This window comes from Mirounga angustirostris, unplaced genomic scaffold (assembly GCF_029215605.1).
Source record: "Mirounga angustirostris isolate CCGP_5_RB_7025 unplaced genomic scaffold, mMirAng1.0.hap1 SCAF_16, whole genome shotgun sequence".
NCBI classification, from domain to species: domain Eukaryota; kingdom Metazoa; phylum Chordata; class Mammalia; order Carnivora; family Phocidae; genus Mirounga; species Mirounga angustirostris.
The window spans coordinates 668351-690793 of NW_026991724.1; the positions used below are offsets into that span (position 1 = coordinate 668351).

The 22443-nt window shown below is 51.3% G+C and overlaps 1 protein-coding gene across 1 annotated transcript; it reads left to right on the forward strand.

Moving 5' to 3' along the window:
- The first annotated feature begins 17733 nt into the window (after positions 1-17733).
- Positions 17734-22296, forward strand: SLC22A31 (solute carrier family 22 member 31). The gene is given in 9 exon segments (XM_045892089.2): positions 17734-18011; positions 19414-19611; positions 19739-19893; positions 20187-20355; positions 20548-20690; positions 20783-20897; positions 21020-21234; positions 21553-21664; positions 22014-22296. Coding segments are annotated over 9 exon segments (1668 nt in total).
- Positions 22297-22443: the final 147 nt, after the last annotated feature.

A 22443-nucleotide genomic window follows, 5' to 3' on the forward strand; every position in this document is an offset into this window, starting at 1 on the left:
CCAGGCGCCCTAAGCCCTGCTTTTTCAAGCACCAGGCCATGGACTTGCCGGCTGTGCGTGTTGGGGGTGGGGATGGCGCCCCCCCGCCCCCGGCCTCCACACTGCCGTGTGGACGGTGGCCCTGTAGCCTTGAGCGCCTGCACACGGCATTGCCACCATGCCCCGTCCCGGGGTCCGCACGCTGGGGGGCTGCCGCAGAAGCACACAACCTGGATGCTCCCGTCTGGGCTGCGTGTGTGGAGGTGCCCCCCCCCCCCCCCCGAACATTCATAAGTAACTTTAAGAACCAAGGCTGTCTGTGGTTTGCTCCCAGTGCTCACTTCTCTGGGCTGGAAGGGTCAGCGCACGTCTTATTTTCAGGACGTCCGTGAGTCCAGACCTGCACCTGGTCTGGACGCAGGCTGTCCCTGAGGCCCGTGGCTGCAGGTGTGGGTGTCCACGGAGGAAGGCGGGAGGAAGGGCGTGCTTGGCCCCGGGCTCAGCCCCCGGCCCCACGCCGGACTACCGCCCAGGCTCCGCGCTCCTGCACACACAGCGCCGACCTCCCTACCAGCGAGGGGGTCCACCAGCCCGTAATTGGGGCCTCTGCCGACCCCTGCTGATGCCGGTCCTCCAGGGGCTCTCAGAACCCAATGAGCATCGCACAGCTCCAGGTGAGCACCCAGCAGGGCCGGTGGGCCTCCTCCGTGAGGGGGGCCAGTGCTTGGCAGGGGTTCCCCTGACTTAGAGGGAACGCACCCATGTAAGAGACGCGAACGGCAGACTACAACATGGCAGCAGGTGAGGGCTTTCCGGGAGAAGCCATGAGCAGCTTCCGCCTTTCCTGGGAAGGCAGCTGTGGAGGGGCATTCGAGCGGTACGGAAGCCCGGAGGTGGGCCCGACCCGGTGACCCTGCAGGGCAGGACAGCCTTTCCCTGGAGGGGACCCGGTGCCCAAAGAGTGAGTGGACACCTGAGGCTGGGCGACGGCTGGTGGCCTTGGCAGGAAGAGAGGGTTCGTTCGCATGAACCAAGCCAGCACGCGGCGTCTGCAGGTAGGCTCCCGACAGCCTGCTTCCACCCTCCTTTAACAGGGGAGGACAGGAAGCTGCCCCCATGTGTCTTCTTCTTCAAGTTGGGGACTTAGTGACACAAGCACTCCGGACAGTGGAAGGAAGGGGCTCGGCTTCCCTTTTTGTGAAACAGGATGAGAAGCTGAGGGGCAGCCCCGGAGCTCAGGCGGTGCTCCCCACACGCCACAGCTGGGGCTTCGGGCCACTCACTCCCCTGGCGAGGGCGGGCCGGCACAGACCCCGCACACGCGCTTCCGCGCACAGAACCAGGGAAGCCCAGGCTTGTGGTACAGTGTCACTTACGTTCATCACCTGGACTGTTTGCAGGAGCAGAAAGGAACAAAACAAGCGTCACAGATGGAGCAGTGCTTCTCGACCTCGTGCTCCTTACAGCGGCCAGAAGAGTCTGCGCGTCAGCAGCACCCCTCCGAGCTAGGACGACCTCCATCTCCGAGCACTGCCAAACGCTCCCGCGCCGGGCGAGATCACGCCCACTGAGCGCAGCTTATATATAGCAACGAAGAGTAACAAAATCCAGCTACACACACAGTTTGGATTGTATGGCTCTGTTTATATAAAATTCACACCAACTGCAGGGTGAGCGGTCACTCTGGAGCACGTGAGCATTCCAGGGGCTGCTGGTGACACTCTATTTCTTGATCTTGGTATTGACCCTACGGGCAGGCTTTGTGATAACTTAATGGGTAGTAAATGTATTTTTGGCATCCTTCGGTCATATTTCACAGCTTAAAAAAGGTAGAAGACTTTTCTACATTTCCCTGTGGCAGCTAGGATGATATTCAAGGACATACTTTAGGAAGTAGGATGCCAGATGCCAAGTTAAAATGGCAATCTGAGCCATTTACCTCCCAGTCAAAAATCCCCCCAAAATTAGAAAAGGCAGAAAACCACTAATTCAAAGTAGTCCTGGTAAAGAGAGAATGTTACTATCACAGATCAGAACCTCAGAGAAATGGAAAAGATAAAGTAGGGTGAATTCATTTAATGGAAAATGAAGAACTTCCAGAAGAGCGAAGTAAAAACCTTCAAAAATCTCCCTAACAGCAATAAGAACTTTGGAGGGAGGGGGGAAAAAAAAAAAGCTGTCAAGATCACCATTTTCAGAACTTTGGAAATTAACCAAGGCATGATTATTCCAGAAAAAAAGCTAAACCTCTGAAGCGAGCTGTGTGTCATTTTAAGTTCCATATTTCCATTCTTCTCTTTCCAGTTCCGTGTTCGTCTTGACAACCAGCAACCCAGCAGCCACCAGAAGGGTTAGCCTGAGTGTGGGTCTCCTCAGGTGTCCTCCCAGCTCCAGGGCACTGCCACCATTTGACTTGTCTGGCAGCTCTCTGGAAAAGCCCCATTCCTAGGACTTGTTATTTGACCCTCACTTGGAGATCATTCAGTGGGAAAAGGCCTTCACCCCAGACGGTTTGTCACCAACAATCAATGACAACTGTTTAACATCACAGCTGCCCGAGGTGATGATACCAGTAAGAGCAAACAAGAGCCTGGCCACAAAGCTGAAAAGGAAGATCTGGGGAATGAGATGTCTATGGGTACACTTATGAATGCTCTGATATATTCCTGAGGAAACAGAAGGCCAAGTGCACATGCAGGTCTGTGTGCGTGCTCAGGAAGTAACTTAGAACTCCTATTTTCTCACTTTTGGCTAAACTTGAGGCCTTGTGGAAAGAGGAAATGAAGCCAATGAAGAGCTGTGACTTGCCAGAGTACTGAAGAGCCTTCGGGCAAAGAGTGGAAGACTTCGTGGATCAAGGGTTTGAAGGAAATCTGCCCAATCATTAGCGTGGCAGCAAGCTAACAGCACAAAGGCGTCACCCCAACACCCAACAGGGATTTAGACTTTACAGAATTAGTTCAGAAAGTCGCTAAATACAGCAGCAGCTGCAACCAACCAACAAAAAGTAAAATCTGGATAATGGGGAACTGATTTCCAGAATCACCCTGTTATGTTATTTAAAATGTCTACTTTTGAACAGAAAATTAGGAGACATGCAAAGAAACAAAGTATGGGGGCGCTTGGGTGGCTCAGTCGTTAAGCGTCTGCCTTCGGCTCAGGTCATGATCCCAGGGTCCTGGGATCGAGCCCCGCATCAGGCTCTCTCCTCAGCGGGAAGCCTGCTTCTCCCCCTCCCACTCCCCCTGCTTGTGTTCCCTCTCTCGCTGTCTCTCCCTCTGTCAAAATAAATAAATAAAATCTTTAAAAACAAAAAAACAAAAACAAAAAACAAAGTATGACCCATAAACAGGAAAAAACAAGTAACAGTTGATGCTGTCTTTGAGGAAGCCCAGATATTAAATAAACCTAAGACTTAAAGTCCACTTTGATAAATTACATTCAAAGAACTAGATGAAATTATGTCTGGGGGGCGCCCGGGTGGCTCAGCTGGTGAAGTGTCTGCCTTCGGCTCAGGTCATGATCCCAGCATCCTGGGATTGAGCCCCAGGCCTGCTTCTCCCTCTCCCTCTGCCTGCCGCTCCCCCTGGTTGTGCTCCTGCACCCTCTCTCTCTCAATCTTTTTTAAAACAAGAAACTATGTCTGGGGGCGCCTGGGTGGCTCAGTCGTTAAGCGTCTGCCTTCAGCTCAGGTCATGATCCCAGGGTCCTGGGATCGAGCCCCACATTGGGCTCCCTGCGCTGCGGGAAGCCTGCTTCTCCCTCTCCCACTCCCCCTGCTTGTGTTCCTTCTCTCACTATCTCTCTCTGTCAAATAAATAAATCTTTAAAAAAAAAAAAAAGAAACTATGTCTGAAGAATTAATATGACTGTAAAAGAATGGTGTCTCACCAAATAAAGAATATTAGTAAACAGAGCAGTTACTCGGAAGAGAAAATGGAAATCATGCCATTGGAAGTGCAGTGACAGAATCTGAGTGGGCAGAAGCAGACCTGAAGATCGGTCAACTGAGATGATCAAATTTGAGGAACAGAAAAAAAAAAAAAAGGAAGGAAAATGAGCAGAGCTTCAGAGACCTGCTAGATGCTACCAAGTGCACCAATATGTGTGCAAATGGGAGTTCCTAGGAGAGAAAGGGGCAGAAAGAATATCTGAAAAAATGGCCCAAATTACCCAAATTTGATGAAAAATACTAATCTATATCTAAGAAGCCCAATAAACTGCAAGCAGGATAAACTCAAAGAGATCCACACTTAGATGTATCAAAACCTGTCCAAAGTGAAAGACAAAGAGAATCCTGCAGTAGCAAGAGACTCAGTTTAGAGCCCAGGGGGAGCCTCCGCAGGACCGAACAGCACAGTGGAGACCACGCGGCGGGAAGGCCGCGGGATGGCAAGTGCAAAGTGCTGAAGAGGACATCGCCAGCTGAGAACGTAACAAGAGAAGACGCTTTCAAGAACGGAGAAATTAGGACATTTCCAGATGAACAAAAACAGAATTTATTGCTAGCATATCTGCACTTCAGAAACAGTAAAAAGTGTCCTTCAGCCTCCATGAAAAAACACTAAATAGTAATTTGAATCCACATGAAGAAATAAAAACACTGCTTTTCATCAGTAACTATATAAACATAAAAGACAGTATAAGGGGCGCCTAGGTGGCTCAGTGGTTAAGCAGCTGCCTTCAGCTCAGGTTATGATCGCAGGGTCCTGGGATTGAGCCCCGCGTCGGGCTCCCTGCTCAGCGGGAAGCCTGCTTCTCCCTCTCCCGCTCCCCCTGCTTGTATTCCCTCTCTCTCTCTGTCTTTCTCAAATAAGCAAATAAAATCTTTAGAAAAAAAATTAATAAATAAAAGACAGTATGAGTGCATTTTTTGTCTGTGACCCTTCTGTCTTACTTAAAAGACAATGACATAAAGCAGTAATTATAAAACTGCTGATGGGCTTATGATGTATAAAGACATAATTTATATGTAATTTGTAGCACAAAGGAGAAGGCTACATTACAACAAAGTTTTGGTATGCTATTGAAACTTACTATTCATCCAAACTAGGTTGTTTTAATATGTTTACTGTAATCCCCACATCAACCTTTTTTTATTAGTAACTCAAAAATATAGTCCAATAAGCAGTTTAAATGGGATACTAGAAAACACCTAAAACAAAAGAAGGCAGTATTGGTGGAACTGAGAAACAAAACAGATTTATGACATAAGAACAGCAAAAAATAAATTTTACCGATAATATAAGTGTAAATGGATTAGACTCACCAGTTAAAAGGGAGAGATTGACAGAATTTACTTTTTAAAATTATGATTCAACGATATGCTGCCTACATGAGACTCAGCAAAAACTGGCCGACCAAAAAGAACTAGACCATTCATGGTACCAGTTGGAGACTTCACTATGCTCACTTTTCACATGGACAGAACAAGTAAGCGGAAGATCGACAAGGAAACCAAAGACTTGAGCAACACTATAAACCAACTAGACCTCTATCCAGCAGGCGACCCCACCACAGCAAGGGACATCTGCTTCTCAAGTGAGCATGGAATATTTTCCAGGAGAGACAATATGTGAGGCCCCAAGTCAAGCTTCAGTAAATTCAGAAAGACCGAGATAATACAGGGGTGCCTGGGTGGCTCAGTCGTTAAGCTCTGCCTTCGGCTCAGGTCATGATCCCAGGGTCCTGGGATCGAGTCCCGCATCGGGCTCCCTGCTCTGCGGGGAGACTGCTTCTCCCTCTCCCACTCCCCCTGCTTGTGTTCCCTCTCTGTGTCTCTCTCTGTCAAAGAAATAAATAAAACCTTTAAGAAAAAAAAAGTAGGGCGCCTGGGTGGCTCAGTTGGTTAAGCGACTGCCTTCGGCTCAGGTCATGATCCTGGAGCACCGGGATCGAGTCCCGCATCGGGCTCCCTGGCTCGGCGGGGAGTCTGCTTCTCCCTCTGACCCTCCTCCCTCTCATGCTCTCTGTCTCTCATTCTCTCTGTCTCAAATAAATAAATAAAAATCTTTAAATTAAAAAAAAAAAAGAAAAGAAGAAAAAAAAAGTAAATTGAGATAATTCAATAGGAAAAACTTTGAGCTGAACCAAAGAAGTGTGTGGGAGGGTTGCCCACTGAGACAGAGGGGTTTTCTCAACAGAGCCGCTGCAACCCCTGAGCTAAGACACGCAGAGCAGGACCTGGTGGGAGGGCATCCTCAGGGGCTACACAAATGCCCAGCCCCGTGAACAAAGTGAGGGGCGGCACTGCAGGTCCCCAAACTACACCGAACGGTGCAGCTCACCAACAAATACCACTCAGCTGGCCCCTTCAAGGTGTTTAGGATGATCAATTTTAGGGTATGTGTATTTTAACATAATTTAAAAAAAGAAGAAAAACTTACAGGAAATGAAAACATTTCTGTAACATAAAAGTGCAAATAGTTAATCTCAAGCAAACCCATATACTACAAGAGATGTCAGAGGGAGTCGTGCCGGCAGGAGGACACTGGTATTAGACAGAATTCTGCATCTACGTAGAGAAACAATCTCTAGAACAGAAACCACATGGTTAACTAGATAACACTTATTTCATGATTTCCTTAAAACATAGTTAACTATTTTTTTTAAGATCTTATTTATCTGACAGAGAGAGAGAGCATAAGCAGGGGAAAGCGGCAGGCAGAGGGAGACAGAGAAGCAGGCTTCCCGCCGAGCAGGGAGCCCGACGTGGGGCTCGATCCCAGGACCCTGGGACCATGACCTGAGCCGAAGGCAGACGCTTAACGACTGAGCCACCCAGGCGCCTCTGTGTTTAATTTTTTGAGGATCTCTAAAAGAGTTTTCCACAGCAATGGCACCATTTTATATTTCCACCAACCCAGACCTGGTTTTATTCTATTGTATTCTTTCTTCTTTATTTTTTTGTAAAGATTTTTTTATTTATTTGACAGAGAGAGACAGCGAGAGAGGGAACACAAGCAGGGGGAGTGGGGTAGGGAGAAGCAGTCTTCCTGCTGAGCAGGGACCCCGATGTGGGGCTCGATCCCAGGACCCTGGGACCATGACCTGAGCTGAAGGCAGATGCTTAACAACTGAGCCACCCAGGTGTGCCCTAGTTACCTGTTTAAAAAATAAAAATGCAGGAAGTGGATTACAGCACATATAAAATACAAGGTATAACCAACAGCAGAGAGGCAAACTCGGGAGAAATTCAAGGGCACTGCTGGAAGGAACGGCGTCCTGTCCCTTGAGGGTAGGCTTTTTAACATTTTCACATATAGGTTTTTAAGCATATATTAAAAACCCTGAAGTAAAGAATAGAATAACAAAAGTTACAGCTAACATGACAACCATAGAAATAAAATGAAATCATGAAAGTCCAAAGGCAGAAATAGGGGCACCTGGGTGGCTCAGTCATTAAGCGTCTGCCTTCGGCTCGGGTCATGATCCCAGGGTCCTGGGATCGAGCCCTGCATTGGGTTCCTGCTTGGTGGGAAGCGTGCTTCTCCCTCTTCCTGCCTGCTTCTCCCTCTCCCACTCCCCCTGCTTGTGTTCCCTCTCTCGCTGTGTCTCTCTATGTGAAATAAATAAATAAAATCTTTACAAAAATAAAATAAGGGGCACCTGGGTGGCTCAGTCGTTAAGCGTCTGCCTTCGGCTCAGGTCATGATCTCAGGGTCCTGGGATCGAGCCCCGCATCGGGCTCCCTGCTCAGCGGGAAGCCTGCTTCTCCCTCTCCCACTCCCCCGGCTTGTGTTCCCTCTCTTGCTATGTCTCTGTCAAATAAATAAAACCTTAAAAAAAAAAAAAAAAAAAAAAAAAACAGGCAGAAACAGAAGGGGGAAAACAAAGCAGAGACAGGACAAGTAAAAGGCAAATAGCAACGCGACAGACTCAACTCTATTAAAAAAAAAAAAATCTCTGAACATCCCAACTAAAGGCAGAGATGACTAGCTAGGGTTGAAAATCAAGACTCAACTATATGCTGCCTATAAGAGATATCCTTTAAGGATACCACAAGCAGGTTAAGAGTAAAACGTTAAGAGATGGAAAAAAATATACCACGCTAACACTATTCAAAAGAAAGCGAGAGATGTGGTATGGAGTTTACAGATCCATGTTTGAAAGTCAAAGGAATAAAGCTTTAAGATTCAAAATTTCCTTCCATGAACCCAACTTATACCACATTTCTTATCTGTACAACCCACGAAATAAGGAGCATTTACATAGAAAGGAAGCAGGCAAGCTAGAATGGCTGTTTTATCTTTTCAAGATTTTACTTATTTCTTACAGAGAGCACACACCTGCAATTGGGGGGAGGGGCAGAGGGAGAGAGAGAATCTACAGCAGACTCCACACCAGCACAGAGCCCAACGCAGGGCTCGATCTCATGACCTGAGCCGAAATCAAGAGTCAGACGCTTAAAAGACTGAGCCATCCAGGCTCCCCTAGAATGGCTATTTTAATAACAAGGACCATTACTAGGGATAAGGGAACTCATTTCATAATGAGAACATAACAATGATCATGTCTATGCACTTAATAGCAAAATACATGAACCAAAAACTGATAAAATTGCAAAGAAAAATAGATTAATCCACCATTTTAAAAATTTTAACACCTCTCTCATTAGTAGGTAGAAAATCAGCAAAGACAGAGTAAATTTGAACATCATCATCAACCAAACCAACCTAGTTAACATTTACAGAACACTTCACACAACAAAAGCTCAGTACACATTATTCTCAAGTACAGAGGGCATTTACCAGGATATACTATACTGTGGTCATAAAACAAGTCTCCACAAATTCAGAGGATTCAAGTCACACAAAATATGTTCTAATCTGTAATGGAAGTAAATTATAAATCAGTAACAGAAAGATCTTAAAATCTCCAAATATTTGGGAACTAAATAATATGCTCCTTCAAAACCCTTGGATTAAGGAAGAAGTCAAATGAGAAATCTAAAGCCTGGTCCTTTGATAAGGGCAATAAAACTGATAAATTTCTAGCCAGACTATTCAGAAAAAAAAGAGTAAAGACACAATTTACCAATATCAGGAATAAGAGAGGTGACATCACTAAAGATTTTCCAGATATTAAAGGAATAATGAACAAATTTTAGTAGCAACTTTTATACCAATAAATTCAGCAACTTAGGGGCACCTGGGTGGTTCATTCGGTTAAGTGTCTGCCTTTGGCTCAGGTCATGATCCCAGGGTCCTGGGATCGAGCCCCGCATCGGGCCCCCTGCTCAGTGGGGAGCCTGCTTCTCCCTCTGCTTGTGTGTACTCTCTCTATATATAAATAAAATCTTTAAAAAAAAAAAAAAGAGCACACTTATCTCAAAGAGCACTAAGCAATGTATAGAACTGTTGAATCAATACATTGTACATCTGAAATATAACACTGTATGTTAATTATATTTAAATTTTTAAAAAATACACAACCTGAATAGTTCTATATCTATTAAAGACATGAATGTGTAGGGTTTTTTTGTTTTTATGTTTTTTTAAGATTTTATTTATTTGACAGAGAGAGACATAGTGAGAGAGGAAACACAAGCAGGGGGAGTGGGAGAGGGAGAAGCAGGCTCTCCACAGAGCAGGGAGCCCGATGTGGAACTCGATCCCAGGACCCCGGGATCATGACCTGAGCCGAAGGCAGACGCTTAATGACTGAGCCACCCAGGCGCCCCATGAATGTGTAGTTTTAAATACTTCCATTAAAAAAACTCTCCAGTTCCTGAGAGTTTCACTGCTGAATTCCACCACTTAAGATATAATACAAATTTGATGTAAAATCTTCCAAAAAAAAAAAATTGAAAAGGGAAGAATATTTTCCAACTCACTCCATGAAACCAGCATTACCATATTTGGAAAGAGGCAAAGACAATGCAAGAGAACCACAGACCACTATCCCTGATAAACACAAAGACAAAAATTCTAAACAAAATTTTAGTAAACCAAACTTAACAATCTGTTAAAAGGATACCACACTGTTACAAAATAGGCTTTATTCCAGGAATAAAGAATTGGTTTAACATTCTAAATCAATCCATGTAATTCACCATATTAACAGAGTTGGTGGCAGGGGGAGTGACAACCATATTAACAAAGTAAAAAAAAGACTATATAGATTCAGAAAAAAGCTTTTTACAAAATCCAACATCCACTTCTTTTTAAGTTTATTTAAGTAATCTCTACACCCAACATGGGGTTCCAGCCCACAACCCCCAAGATCAAGAGTTGCATGCTCCTCTGAACCAGCCAAGCGCCACCCAATGTCCACTTCTGATTTAAAAATTAATAAAACTCCGCGCGCCTGGGTGGCTCAGTTGGTTGAGCATCTATCTGACTCTTGGTTTCAGCTCAGGTCATGATCTCTGGGTTGGAAGATGGAGCCCTGAGTCTGGCTCCCTGCTCAGCGGAGTCTGCTTCTCCCTCTGCCCCTCCCCCTGCTTGCACACACACACTCTCTCTCTCTGAAATGAATCTTTTTTTTTAAAAAAAGATTAAAAATAAATAAAACTCTCAGCAAACTAGATTTAAAGAGGAATTTACTTACCCCAAAAATCAGCATCTATGAAAAACCTACAGCTAACATCATACTTAATGGTGAAAGGCTGAAAGTTTAGTCCCTAAGGTCTGGAAAAAGTAAGGATATCCATTCTCACCACTTTGGTTCAGCATTGTACTGGTCAATCTAGCCCTTACAATAGTGCAAGCAAAATCAGTAAAAGGTAACCAGATTATTAAGGAGAAGTGTAATGGTCTGTATTTCTAGGCAACATCTTTGCCTATTGAAAAATCAATTCAATCTTCAAAAATGCTACTGGATATGAGATCAATATACAAATATCTAGGATACCTTAGAGCAGCACATACCACTGGACAAGCAAACTAGAATGAACATGAGCTCCTACTTCATCTTTAATAGAATGGCTGAAAATATGAGTCTATGTATACCCTGACCAAGCCAAGTATTGATCAGGATTTGGAAGAACTCACACTGGGCATGGAGTGTGCTTAGGATCCTCTTCCTCCCTCTCTGCCCCTCCCTCCCCTGCGTGTGCACTCATGCTCTCTCTCTCTCAAAAAAAAAAAAAAAAAAAAACAGCAATCCTTCAAAAATGAGTAAATATGATTTCCAGAGTTACCACAGCATAATACTAAAAAAAGCCACTTCTCAACAAAAAATTATAAAACAGGGGTGCCTGGGTGGGTGTCAGTTAAGGGTCTGCCTTTGGCTCAGGTCCCCCCCACATCGGGCTCCCTGCTCAGTGGAGAGTCTGCTTCTCCCTCTCCCTCTCCCCCTGCTTGTGCTCTCTCTCTCTCTCTCACTCTCTGCCAAATATATAAAAATCTTTTAAAAATTTATAAAACAGCAAGAAACAGGAAACTGTATCTCATTCATAAGGGGTAATTTTTTAATTATTTTTTTATTTTAGAGATGGGGGGGCAGGCAGAGGGAGAGAGAGAAAATCCCAAGCAGGCTCCTCTGCCCAATGCAGGGCGTGATCCCACAACCCTGAGATCATGACCTGAACCGAAATAAAGAGTCAGAGGCTTAACCGACTGAGCCACCCAGATGCCCCATTCTGTGTGGTTTTAACTCCTCTTTTCCTATAGTATTTAATAGGCAAATGCACGAGGTCACTACAAATCTGTGTTAAGAGGCAGACAAGATAGACATCAACCATGCAATAATAGCACAAAGGAGACACAGACACGTATAGGACGAGTGTTTGCACACTTCTGACACGAATGGGTGTTATTCATACTAGTGTGTTCTCAGCTCAGCCTAGGTTGTCACGTTAACTGCAATCCCTGAGGTAACCACTAACAAATAACTAAACACATAGAGAAATAGAAGAAGGGAATTAAGATAGTCTATTTTGTTTTTTAAAGATTTTATTTATTTGAGAGACAGAGATAACAATAGAGATAGCGAGAGAGAGCAAGAGCAGGGAGGAGAGGGAGAAGCAGGATCCCCGCTGAGCAGGGAGCCCAACACGGGGCTTGATCCCAGGACCCCGAGATCATGACCTGAGCTGAAGGCAGACACTTCACCGACTGAGGCGACCCAGGCGTCCCCAAGATAGTCTATTTCAAAAAATCAACTAAATACAAAGACAGTAATGGAGGAGCTGAGGAAAAACAACAAAAAGTATCTAAGACTGAAAACAAATGAGTGGCAGAAGTAAACCCATGAGAGAACTGAGGTGGTTATACGAGCATCAGACAAAATAGAATATAATTTATAAATTGTCACAAGAGGGGCGCCTGGGTGGCTCAGTCGGTTAAGCGTCTGCCTTCGACTCAGGTCATGATCCCAGGGTCCTGGGATCGAGCCCCGCATCGGGCTCCCTGCTCGGCGGGAAGCCTGCTTCTCCCTCTCCCTGCCCCTCCCACTGCTTGTGCTCTCGCTCTCTGTCAAATAAATAAATAAAATCTTAAAAGATTTATATAAATTGTCACAAGAATCAAAGGAAGACATCTATATTGATCTTAAAAGGCCAGTTCGTCAAGGAGATGTAACAATTATAAACATACAAACACTGAGCAGCAGAATCCCCAAAAGAGATGAACCCAAACCCAACAATGGAGAGACACACAGACAGTTGTACAACAATGGCTGGGAATTCTGGTTCACCCTTTCCATCATGGATTGAGCAACCAGACATAAATGCGTTAAGGCCGGAACACCATGAGCTAAGCAGCTCCAGCAGACATCTACAGAACATCTCACCCAACAGCGGCAGAACGAACATCTTCTCAAGTGCACATGGAACATTCTCAAAGACAGACCCCTTGTCAGACCACACAACAAGCCCCCGTAAGTTTAAAAAGACTGAAATAATACAAATCTTCTCTGACTGCAATGGAATGAAGCTAGAAAGCAGGTACAGGAAGCAAAGTGAAAAATTCCAAACACCTGCAGGCTAAAGAGTGCACTCTTAAATAACCAATGAGTCAAAAAATAAATCGCAAGAGAAAAATTTAAAATACTTGAAGACTAAAGAAAAACAGTTACAGGATGCAAATGCAGCGTGCGGGAAATTTATAGCTGTAAATGCCTACTGCAGAGAACAAGTCAATAACCTAACTTTACTAAACCTTAAGGATCACGAAAGAAAGCGCAAACTAAACCCAAAGCCAGCAGATGGGAAGAAATAATAAAGATTAGAGTGGTGTTGGAATCAAAGGAAACCTTGTCTATAGAGGAGCCCGCCGGCAGGGGAGCTCTCACACCCAGCACTTCTCTTGCAGGTTCAACAGAAGACGCGCACCTTGCACGTGGCTACCACTTTACTACCCTAACCGGAAGGAGGAGGCTTCCCCCCGCCTCCAGCAACAGTTCAGCCAATGAGAGGCCGTCACAGCCCAGCCAATGGGGAGCCCCTACACTTCCAGCTCCCAGTTTACTCCAATGGACTCTTGGTTTACACCAGCCCCTCCAACCCCTCTTTTCCTCCCTAGAAGAGCCTCTGCTTTGTTCCCGGATTCGCGGAAAGCTTTGTTTGCCCTGGCTTGCTTGTCCGGGATTGCAAGTCTCTGCTATTCCAGAAAAATGCCATTTTTGCTGGTAAAATAACTGGCACTTTTATTTTTAAGGTTAACAGTGGATATAAATGAAATAAAAAATAGAATCAACAAAAGCTGGTTGGACAATATATAGGCTAAGAAAAAACAAGATTCAAATTACTAAAATTGGAAGTGAATAAGAAAACATTACTGGACCTCACAGAAATACAAAAGGATAAGAGAATACTATGAACAATTACATGCAAACATATTAGAAATCCTCTGAAATGGACACATTCCTAGAAACACACAGTTTACTGAAACTGACCCAAGAAGAAATAGAAAATTCAAACATACCCTATAATAAGAGATTGAGTCAGTAATCAGCAACATCCCACAAAAGGAACACCCAGGACCAGATGGTTTTGTGGGTAAATTCTACCAAATATTAAAGAATTAGCACCAATCCATCCCAAACTCTCCCAAACAATAGGAAGGAACACTCTGTGAGGCCAGCATCACCCTGATAACAAAGTCAGACAAAGACATCACAAGAAAAAAAAAATGATAAACCAGTATTCCTAAGAATATAGATGAAAATATTCTCATGAAAATACTAGCAAATATAATCCAGCAGTATATTGAAATAATTAGACATCATGATCATGTGGGATTTATCCCAGGAATACAAGGATGGTTCAACATACAAAAATTAATCAATGTAATACACCATATTAATAGAAGGAAGGGAAAAATTCAACATCATTTCATTTTGTGATAAAAACACGTAAGCTAGGAATGGAAAGAAAATATCTCAAAATGATAAAGGGCACTTTGGAAAAACCCAAAGCTAATATCATCCTCAGTGGTGTAAGACAGAAAGCTCTCTCTCTAAAATCAGGAACAAGACAAGGATGCCCATTTTCACCACTTGTGTTCAATATTATACTAGAGGTCTTAGCTATAGAAATTAGGCAGAAAAAGAAATAAAAGTATCTGTAATTGTAAATAACATCTTATATGTAGAAAATCCTTTAAAAAAATCCACAAACACGCACATCAGAGCTACTAAAGAAATTCAGGAGTGCCTGGGTGGCTCAGTTGGTTAAATGTCTGACTCTTGATTTCAGCTCAGGTCTTGATCTCAGGGTCACAAGTTCAGGCCCTGCACTGGGCTCCACGCTGGCATGGAGCCTACTTTAAAAAAGAAAGAAAAAAAAAAAGAAAAGAGCAAAAAAAAAAAAAAAAAAGAAAAGAAAAGAGAGAAAGGAGAAAAGAAAAGAAAAAGAAATTCAGCAAAATTGTAGCATACAAGATCAGTATCCTAAAAATCACCTGTATTTCTACAGGCTAGCAATGAACAATCTGAAAAGGAAACTTATAAAAAAATAATTTCATATACAATAGAATCAAAAAGAATAACATTCTTCAGAAATAAATTCACTCAGGGAAGTACAAGACTTCTATGCCCCAAACCACAAAACATTTCTGAAGAAATTAAAGATGACCTCAATAAATGGAGAGCCATTTTGTGTTCAAGGATTGGGGGACTTAATATTGCTAAAACGGCAGTATTTCCAAATATTCCCAAAGTGTTCTATAGATTCAATGCAATCCCTACCAATATCCGAATGGCCTTTTGGGAAAAAACAGAAAAAGTGATCGTAAACCTCATATGGAATTGCTAGTGATCCCAGATAGTCAAAACAGTCTTGAAAAAGAACAGAGTTGGAGGACTCTCTTCACCTACTAGAAAGCTACAGTTATCAAGAGAGTGCGGTGCTGTCATGAGAATAAAGACACAGATCAATGAATAGAATGGGGAATCCAGACATTAACCATACAACTGGTGTCATCAAAGGTGCCAACACAATTCAGTGGGGAAAGAACAAGTCTTTCAACCAATGGTGCTGGGCAATCTGAGTGTCCACATGCAACACAATGCAGTTAGACTCTTATCTAACACCACATGCAAAAATGAACTCAAATTGGATCAGAGCCCTGAATCTAAGAACTGAATTTGTAAAATGCTTAGAAAAGACAGGTGCAAATATTCATAATCTTGAGTTTAACAACAGTTTCTTACATGACTCCAAAAGCATGAGCATGAAGGGAAAAAAATGAACCTCACGAACATTAACATTTTTTTGCCTTGAAGAGCACTGTAAGAAAGTGAAATGACAAGGTACAGGATAAGAGGAAATATTTGCAAATCCTATATCTGATAAGGCCTAGTATCCAAAATATGTATAGAATAGTTAAAACTGACCAACAAAAAGGCAAACAACACAAGTAAAAACGGGCATAGAATCTGCAGCATCATTTCTCCAGAGACAGATCCGGGGCCAATAAGCACAGGAGAAGATCCACATCAGCAGCCGCTGGGGAGCCGCCAATGGAGAACACAGGGGGACGCCTCACCCGCACCCGGGTGGCTGTAGCCCTGGGACAGACGGCGGCGGCGGGAATTCAAAAGGCTCCTGGATGAGTCACATGCGGACTCGTTACACCGGCGCGCACACCTGCACCGGGCGGGACGCACCAGCGCGCACACACCTGCACCGGGCGGGGCGGATTGCCCGGCCGCGAAGAGGGCCTAAGTACTGGCCCGAGGGCCCCGCTCTGCAGACGCCCCTCTTCTCCCTCGCGGTGAGCACAACACGGCGAGCTTCACCTCACCGGGAACATCTTTAAAGCCAGGAAAACTCGGACACGCGGAACGCTGCCCGTGTAAGACGCCACGCAGGTCCAGGGTCCCTTCGCAAAGTCAAGAAACGGGCCAAGGAACCCAGGCGCCCTATAAACGTCATCTACAGCTTCCCCCCCACACACACACAACTGTCCCCAGAGCCGCACACAGACGCGGAAGGCCAAGCCACTTACCTCGGGTCTGGGGAGGAAGACCCCGCCGCCTGCACGCGCGACGTCGCCACTGGGAGGCCCGCGCCGCACAAACCTACGATGACGTTCACACTCCCCAGCGGGGCTTCGCCTTACCAGCAGCACACTCCGCTCGGCCGCGACACCCGAGCCACCGGGACAGACACGACCCCGGTCCCTCGCCGGCGGAGCGTACCTGAGCGCCTCGACGGCCCCGCCGGCCCCGCCCCCGCCGGAGGACGCCCCGCCGGCCACGCCCCCGCGTGAGCGCCTACCATGCCAGCCACGCCTCCGACCACGCCCCCGCGCGAGAACCCCTCCTGCCGACCCCGCCCGACGACCACGGCCCCGCTCGAGGACGCCCCGCCGGCCCCGCCCCCGCAGCCCACCCCTCCCGGCCCCGCCCCCACCAACCACGCCCCCGCCGGAGGACGCCCCGCCGGCCACGCCCCCGCGTGAGCGCCTACCATGCCAGCCACGCCTCCGACCACGCCCCCGCGCGAGAACCCCTCCTGCCGACCCCGCCCGACGACCACGGCCCCGCTCGAGGACGCCCCGCCGGCCCCGCCCCCGCAGCCCACCCCTCCCGGCCCCGCCCCCACCAACCACGCCCCCGCCGGAGGACGCCCCGCCGGCCACGCCCCCGCGTGAGCGCCAACCATGCCAGCCACGCCTCCGACCACGCCCCCGCGCGAGAACCCCTCCTGCCGACCCCGCCCGACGACCACGGCCCCGCTCGAGGACGCCCCGCCGGCCCCGCCCCCGCAGCCCACCCCTCCCGGCCCCGCCCCCACCAACCACGCCCCCGCCGGAGGACGCCCCGCCGGCCACGCCCCCGCGTGAGCGCCAACCATGCCAGCCACGCCTCCGACCACGCCCCCGCGCGAGAACCCCTCCTGCCGACCCCGCCCGACGACCACGGCTCCGCTCGAGGACGCCCCGCCGGCCCCGCCCCCGCAGCCCACCCCTCCCGGCCCCGCCCCCACCAACCACGCCCCCGCCGGAGGACGCCCCGCCGGCCACGCCCCCGCGTGAGCGTCAACCATGCCAGCCACGCCTCCGACCACGCCCCCGCGCGAGAACCCCTCCTGCCGACCCCGCCCGACGACCACGGCCCCGCACGAGGTCGCCCCGCCGGCCACGCCCCATGATCGCTCCGCGCCTCCACTTGGCTGCGCTGGACGCCGAGCTGACCACGTGCCACAACTACGCCTCCGCAACCCCCGTGGCGGGGGCGAGGGCGCGGGGACCCTCACCTAGCCCGCTCCCTCGGGCCACGCCCCTGCTGCCCTAGGCCCCAGGGACCCGCCTTCGGTGGCTCCGCGCCCGCGCAGGCCCCGCCCGGCCGAGCGCAGAGGCGCTGATGGAGTCGGAGGCGCGGGTCCTGCGCGCGGCGGGAGGCTTCGGCCGGGCCCGGCGTCTGCTGGCCGCCGCCTCGTGGCTGCCGTGCGTGGCGCTGGGGCTGGCGCTGGGCTCGGAGCCGCTGCTGACCGCGCTGCCGGCGCACCACTGCCGGCCGGACCCCACGCTGCTGCCCCCAGCGCTGCGCGCCCTGCGCGGGCCCGCGCTGCTCGACGCCAGCGTGCCGCGCCTGGGGCCCGCGCGCGCCCCGAGCCCCTGCCTGCTCCTGCGCTACCCCGAGTCAGCGTCCCGCGCTCGCCCCAACGGGACCCGGCCCTGCACGCGCGGCTGGTACTACACGCTGCCCGCCGCCGGCCTGCTGCGCAGCCCGGTCACCCAGGTGCGCGCCCGAGCCGCGGAGGAGCGTCGCACGGGCTGGGCCCCCGGCGCTCCGCCTTCCACCCAGCCCCCCACCCCGCCTCCTCTCTCCTCTCTGTCCCTACATTTCTCCGTCTCCCGCTCTTCCGCCCCCCGCGCCCCAATCTCTCTGCCCCGTCCTCTGCTCCCCCTTTCCTCTGTCCCCGCCTCCTTCTTCCCCCTTGTCCTCTGCCCTTGGTCTGCTGGGGCTGTCATGCCGGGCTCTTAGTTGGGGGTCAGATGATGCAGCAGATGCCCGAGTAGACGGGGGCCGGGGCGTAATGGCAGAACCCGCTGCCCGAGGTCTGCCAGTGTGGGCGGGCAGCCTGGAGGAAGAGGAGTTCAGCTGAAGGTATGAGCACATAAGCGCCAGGTGGTCCGCGGTACGTGGCACTTCAGTGCCACCAACGTTTTGAGTAAGCTGTGGCTTTGGGCCGTGTAGGTGTCGAAATTGGGTTTCCAAGACAGGAGGTTTTGAATCAAGGTAGCCACACAGAGATAGCAAACCTTCCCGTTGACGTGCAAACAAGCTGGCCGGGGGGCGGGGGCAATTCAGGGGTCTGGGTGGGAAGAGATGGGGAAGGGGCAGGTGGAACCTCCCAGGCCCCTCGTCCTCTCCTTCGTCCCTCAGGCTAGGACCTGCCCAACTCTGCCTCCCTCTTGGCCTGGGCCCCGCAGCCCTGACTCTGTCCCTGGGTGGATTGGCCCCGGGTGGATTGGCCCCGGTGTGGAAACTGGGACAGGGTTGCCACATCCCTGCCTGGAGCCCTGAAACTGGCTGGGCTTCTCCTCCGTCCCATTCTGTTCCCCGTCGCACCTGCCCTTTTGTTGGGGTACTGATCAATCATCCCCCTCCCCCCAGCTTTCGTGAACGTTTGGTTTTTAAACTAAAAGCTCTGATGTACTGTGACCCAAAACAGTATGTTAGGTCTGAGGAGAAGGCGCGGACACCTGGAAGGAGAGGTGGGGAAGGGCAAAACTGAGGTCAAGGGCCCTTGTCCGGGAAGAGCAGGTGAGACCAGCTCTCCAGCCTGTTCCCGGAGTCACTCTTCAAATGAGCAGGGCAGGGGGGAAGTGAGGGCGCGGCCCTTGGCACAGCGGTAGGCCAATCAAGAGTCACCTGTGGTGGGACAGCAATGGCTGCCCAGAGGTGAGTGGGACTACCTACCCAGAAAAACTAGAAAACAGACGTGGGGCTCCAGGTGGGGCCTCAGACCAGGAACTGTTCAAATCCCAGCGGAAGACTACCAGAGTCAGGAGACTATGCTGTGTGACCTTGAGCGAGACATCTAGGGCCCTTGGCAGCCTGACGCTCTGGGAACTCCAGCACGGGGGAGGGTGGACCTGGCCAGCCCACAGGTGATTGGTGTCCCCCGTAGTGGAACCTCGTGTGTGAGGACGGCTGGAAGGTGCCTCTGGAGCAGATGGGCCACCTCCTGGGCTGGCTGCTGGGCTGTGTCCTCCTGGGCGCAGGCTGTGACTGGTGAGGTGCTGGCCCTTTCCCTTCTGCCCCAGGAGCCCTACCTTCAAGCCCTTCGGGGTCTAGCTAGATCCCCAAGTTGTCCTGGCCCTCAGCCACGTGTGTCTCCTGCCGCCCCCCCCCCCCCCAGGTTTGGACGTCGGGCTGTGTTTGTGGCCTCCCTGGTGCTGGCCACGGGCCTGGGGGCCAGTGAGGCCCTGGCGGCCAGCTTTCCTGCCCTGCTGGCTCTGAGGCTGCTTCATGGGGGGGCCTTGGCAGGCTTTTCCCTGGCCCTCTACGTGGCTCGTGAGTACCGTGGGGTGCTTGCGGGGAGCACCCCTTCCAGCAAGGCCTCCCACCCGGCTGCAGGGCCCAGTCAGGTGGCACGGGAGGCCTCTCTGGCACTCCCATTGAGGGCCCTTCTGGTGAAGGCGGGAGGGGCACTCTTTGTTCTGTGAGCTGTGCTGTTGGTGGGAAGGTCCGGGAGCTGGAGGAGGCAGTGGGTGGCCTCGGACATGGTAGGCTAGTCACTGGTCCCCCACAGCCCTGGACAGAGCAGCTGTCCCAAGAGGCCTTGGTCTCAGGCTGTTTCTGCTTAGGCCTGGAGCTGTGTGACCCCCCCCACCGCCTGGTGTTCTCCGTGGCAGCTGGCCTCTTCTCGGTGCTGGGCACCCTGCTGCTGCCCGGCCTGGCCCTGCTCGCGCAGGACTGGCGCCTTCTGCAGGGGCTGAGCGCCCTGGTCACGGGGCTTTTGCTGCTCTTTTGGGGGTAAGTGTGGTGGTAGAATGCTCAGTAACAGCGGTTGAGGCTGCGTGTGTCACTTGCCTCCATGCACGTGGGAATGGGACGGGGACCCCGGCAGCCATGGCATGTCCTCTCCCCCTGGGTCCTGGGCGAGGGCATTGACCTCGGTCATCCCTACAGAGAGGACCCGGGGGCATCCTCACCCTGTCCTTGCAGGTTCCCCTCCCTGTTCCCTGAGTCTCCCCGGTGGCTGCTAGCCACGGGACAGCCAGCCCGAGCCAGGAAGATCCTGTGGCACTTTGCGGAAGCTGGGGGCGTGGACCCCGAGGACAGCTCAAAGGAGAGCTCCCTCGCTACAGGTAATGCACCAGCCAGGAGAAGGGAGATATGGGTGCTAGGGAAGGGAGGAGAAGGGTCAGCCCCTCATCTGTGCCCCCTCATATCCCCGGAGCCACAGAACTGGACACGCTGGGTGCAGGGAGCCCCCAGCCCCAGTACCACTCCATCCTGGAGCTCCGGAACACCAGCATCGCCTGGAGAAATGGACTCATCCTGGGCTTCAGTTCGTGAGGAGGGGAGGGCGTGGGCGGGCTGTCTGAGCCTTCCTCCCAGGGTGGGTCTTTGGTTGCTGGAGTCCCCTGTCCTGGTTGGGCCATAGCTCCCCCCTCCCTGCCTCCCTCCCTCCCAGACTGATCTGCGGGGGCATCAGAGCCAGCTTCCTCCGCAGCCTGACCCCGAGTGAGCCCGCCTTCTACCAGCTCTACTTCCTGGGCGCTGGCCTGGAGTTCGTAGCCACTGTGTTCCTGCTGCTGACGGGGGATCGCTGGGGACGACGCCCAGTCCTCTTGCTGGGCACCCTGGTCATGGGCCTGGCGTCCCTGCTGCTTCTTGCCGGGACCCAGTGTGAGTGTGGAGTCCTTGTGTTTGGCTGAGGGTCTGACTGATGTGGGGCACTGGGATCAGCCCCCCTCCTGGGCCCACAAGCGAGAGGCACAGGTGTTGGGATGAAGCTGTGCCTTTTACCCAATCCATGTCCCCGCTGTGTAGCCAAACTGACACCCGAAGGATCCTACGGGAAGGGGCTCAATATAAGGATCTGGTTCAAGTAGGGGCGGCCGGGAGCACCCGACACCCCCCGCCCAGCACAGGGTGCAGTGGCGTGGTGAGAGGCTGGGAGGCCAGGCCCCATGGGCAGTATGGGAGCCTTCTCCCCGTCCCCAGACCTGCCAGAATGGACCATGTGGTCCCTCTCTGTCCTGGGTCTCCTGGCCTCCCAGGCCGTGTCGGCTCTCAGCAGCCTCTTCGCAGCAGAGGTATTGCCCACCGTGACCAGGTGAGGCCACACCCCCGCCTTCCCAGCCCCGCCCACCCTCCCATCCTCCCATCCTCCCTACCCAGGCTTCAGACCGGCCCTTCCCAGGGGGCTTGGGGGACACTGGTCACAGAAGGGAGTGGGGGGTGGGCAGAGTTGAGGCAGCCCCCAGAGAGGACAGAATCCCAGGGGGAAAGCCGGTTTCTCATTTCCCTAATGAAAAGAACAAAACTTGTTCCAGGATGGGGAAGAGAACCTTTCTCCGCAAACACTGTTGAGTTTGGTTTTCCCGGAGCCCCCGCGCTGTGCCCCGCCCCCTCCCGTCTCCGCGGCTACCCCCACCCCCCCAACACCAGGCCCTCTCCCGCAGGGGGGCCGGCCTGGGCCTCGTGCTGGGGGCCGGCTTCCTGGGCCAGGCGGCCGCGCCCCTGGCCGACCTGCACGGCCGGCGTGGCTTCTTCCTGCACCACGTGGTCTTCGCCTCCTTCGCCGTCCTGGCCCTGCTGTGCGTCCTGCTGCTGCCGGAGAGCCGGGGCCGCGGGCTGCCCGCGTCGGTGCGGGACGCCGACCGCCTGTGCCGGTCCCCGCTCCGCGGGGGCCGCCTCCGCCCGGACCACCTGCCGCTTCTGCCGCCCACCCCCCGCCCGCAGTAGCGGGGCCAGGAGGGCTGGCCGCAGCTCCCCCGGGGGGCTGCGGGCCGGTGCAGCGGGGCTGCGGGCGGAGTCGTCCCCCGCCCCCCCCCCCCGTGCTGGGGCCCCCGCTGCTCGCACCCCGCCCCCCGGGATAAAGACCTCCATGGA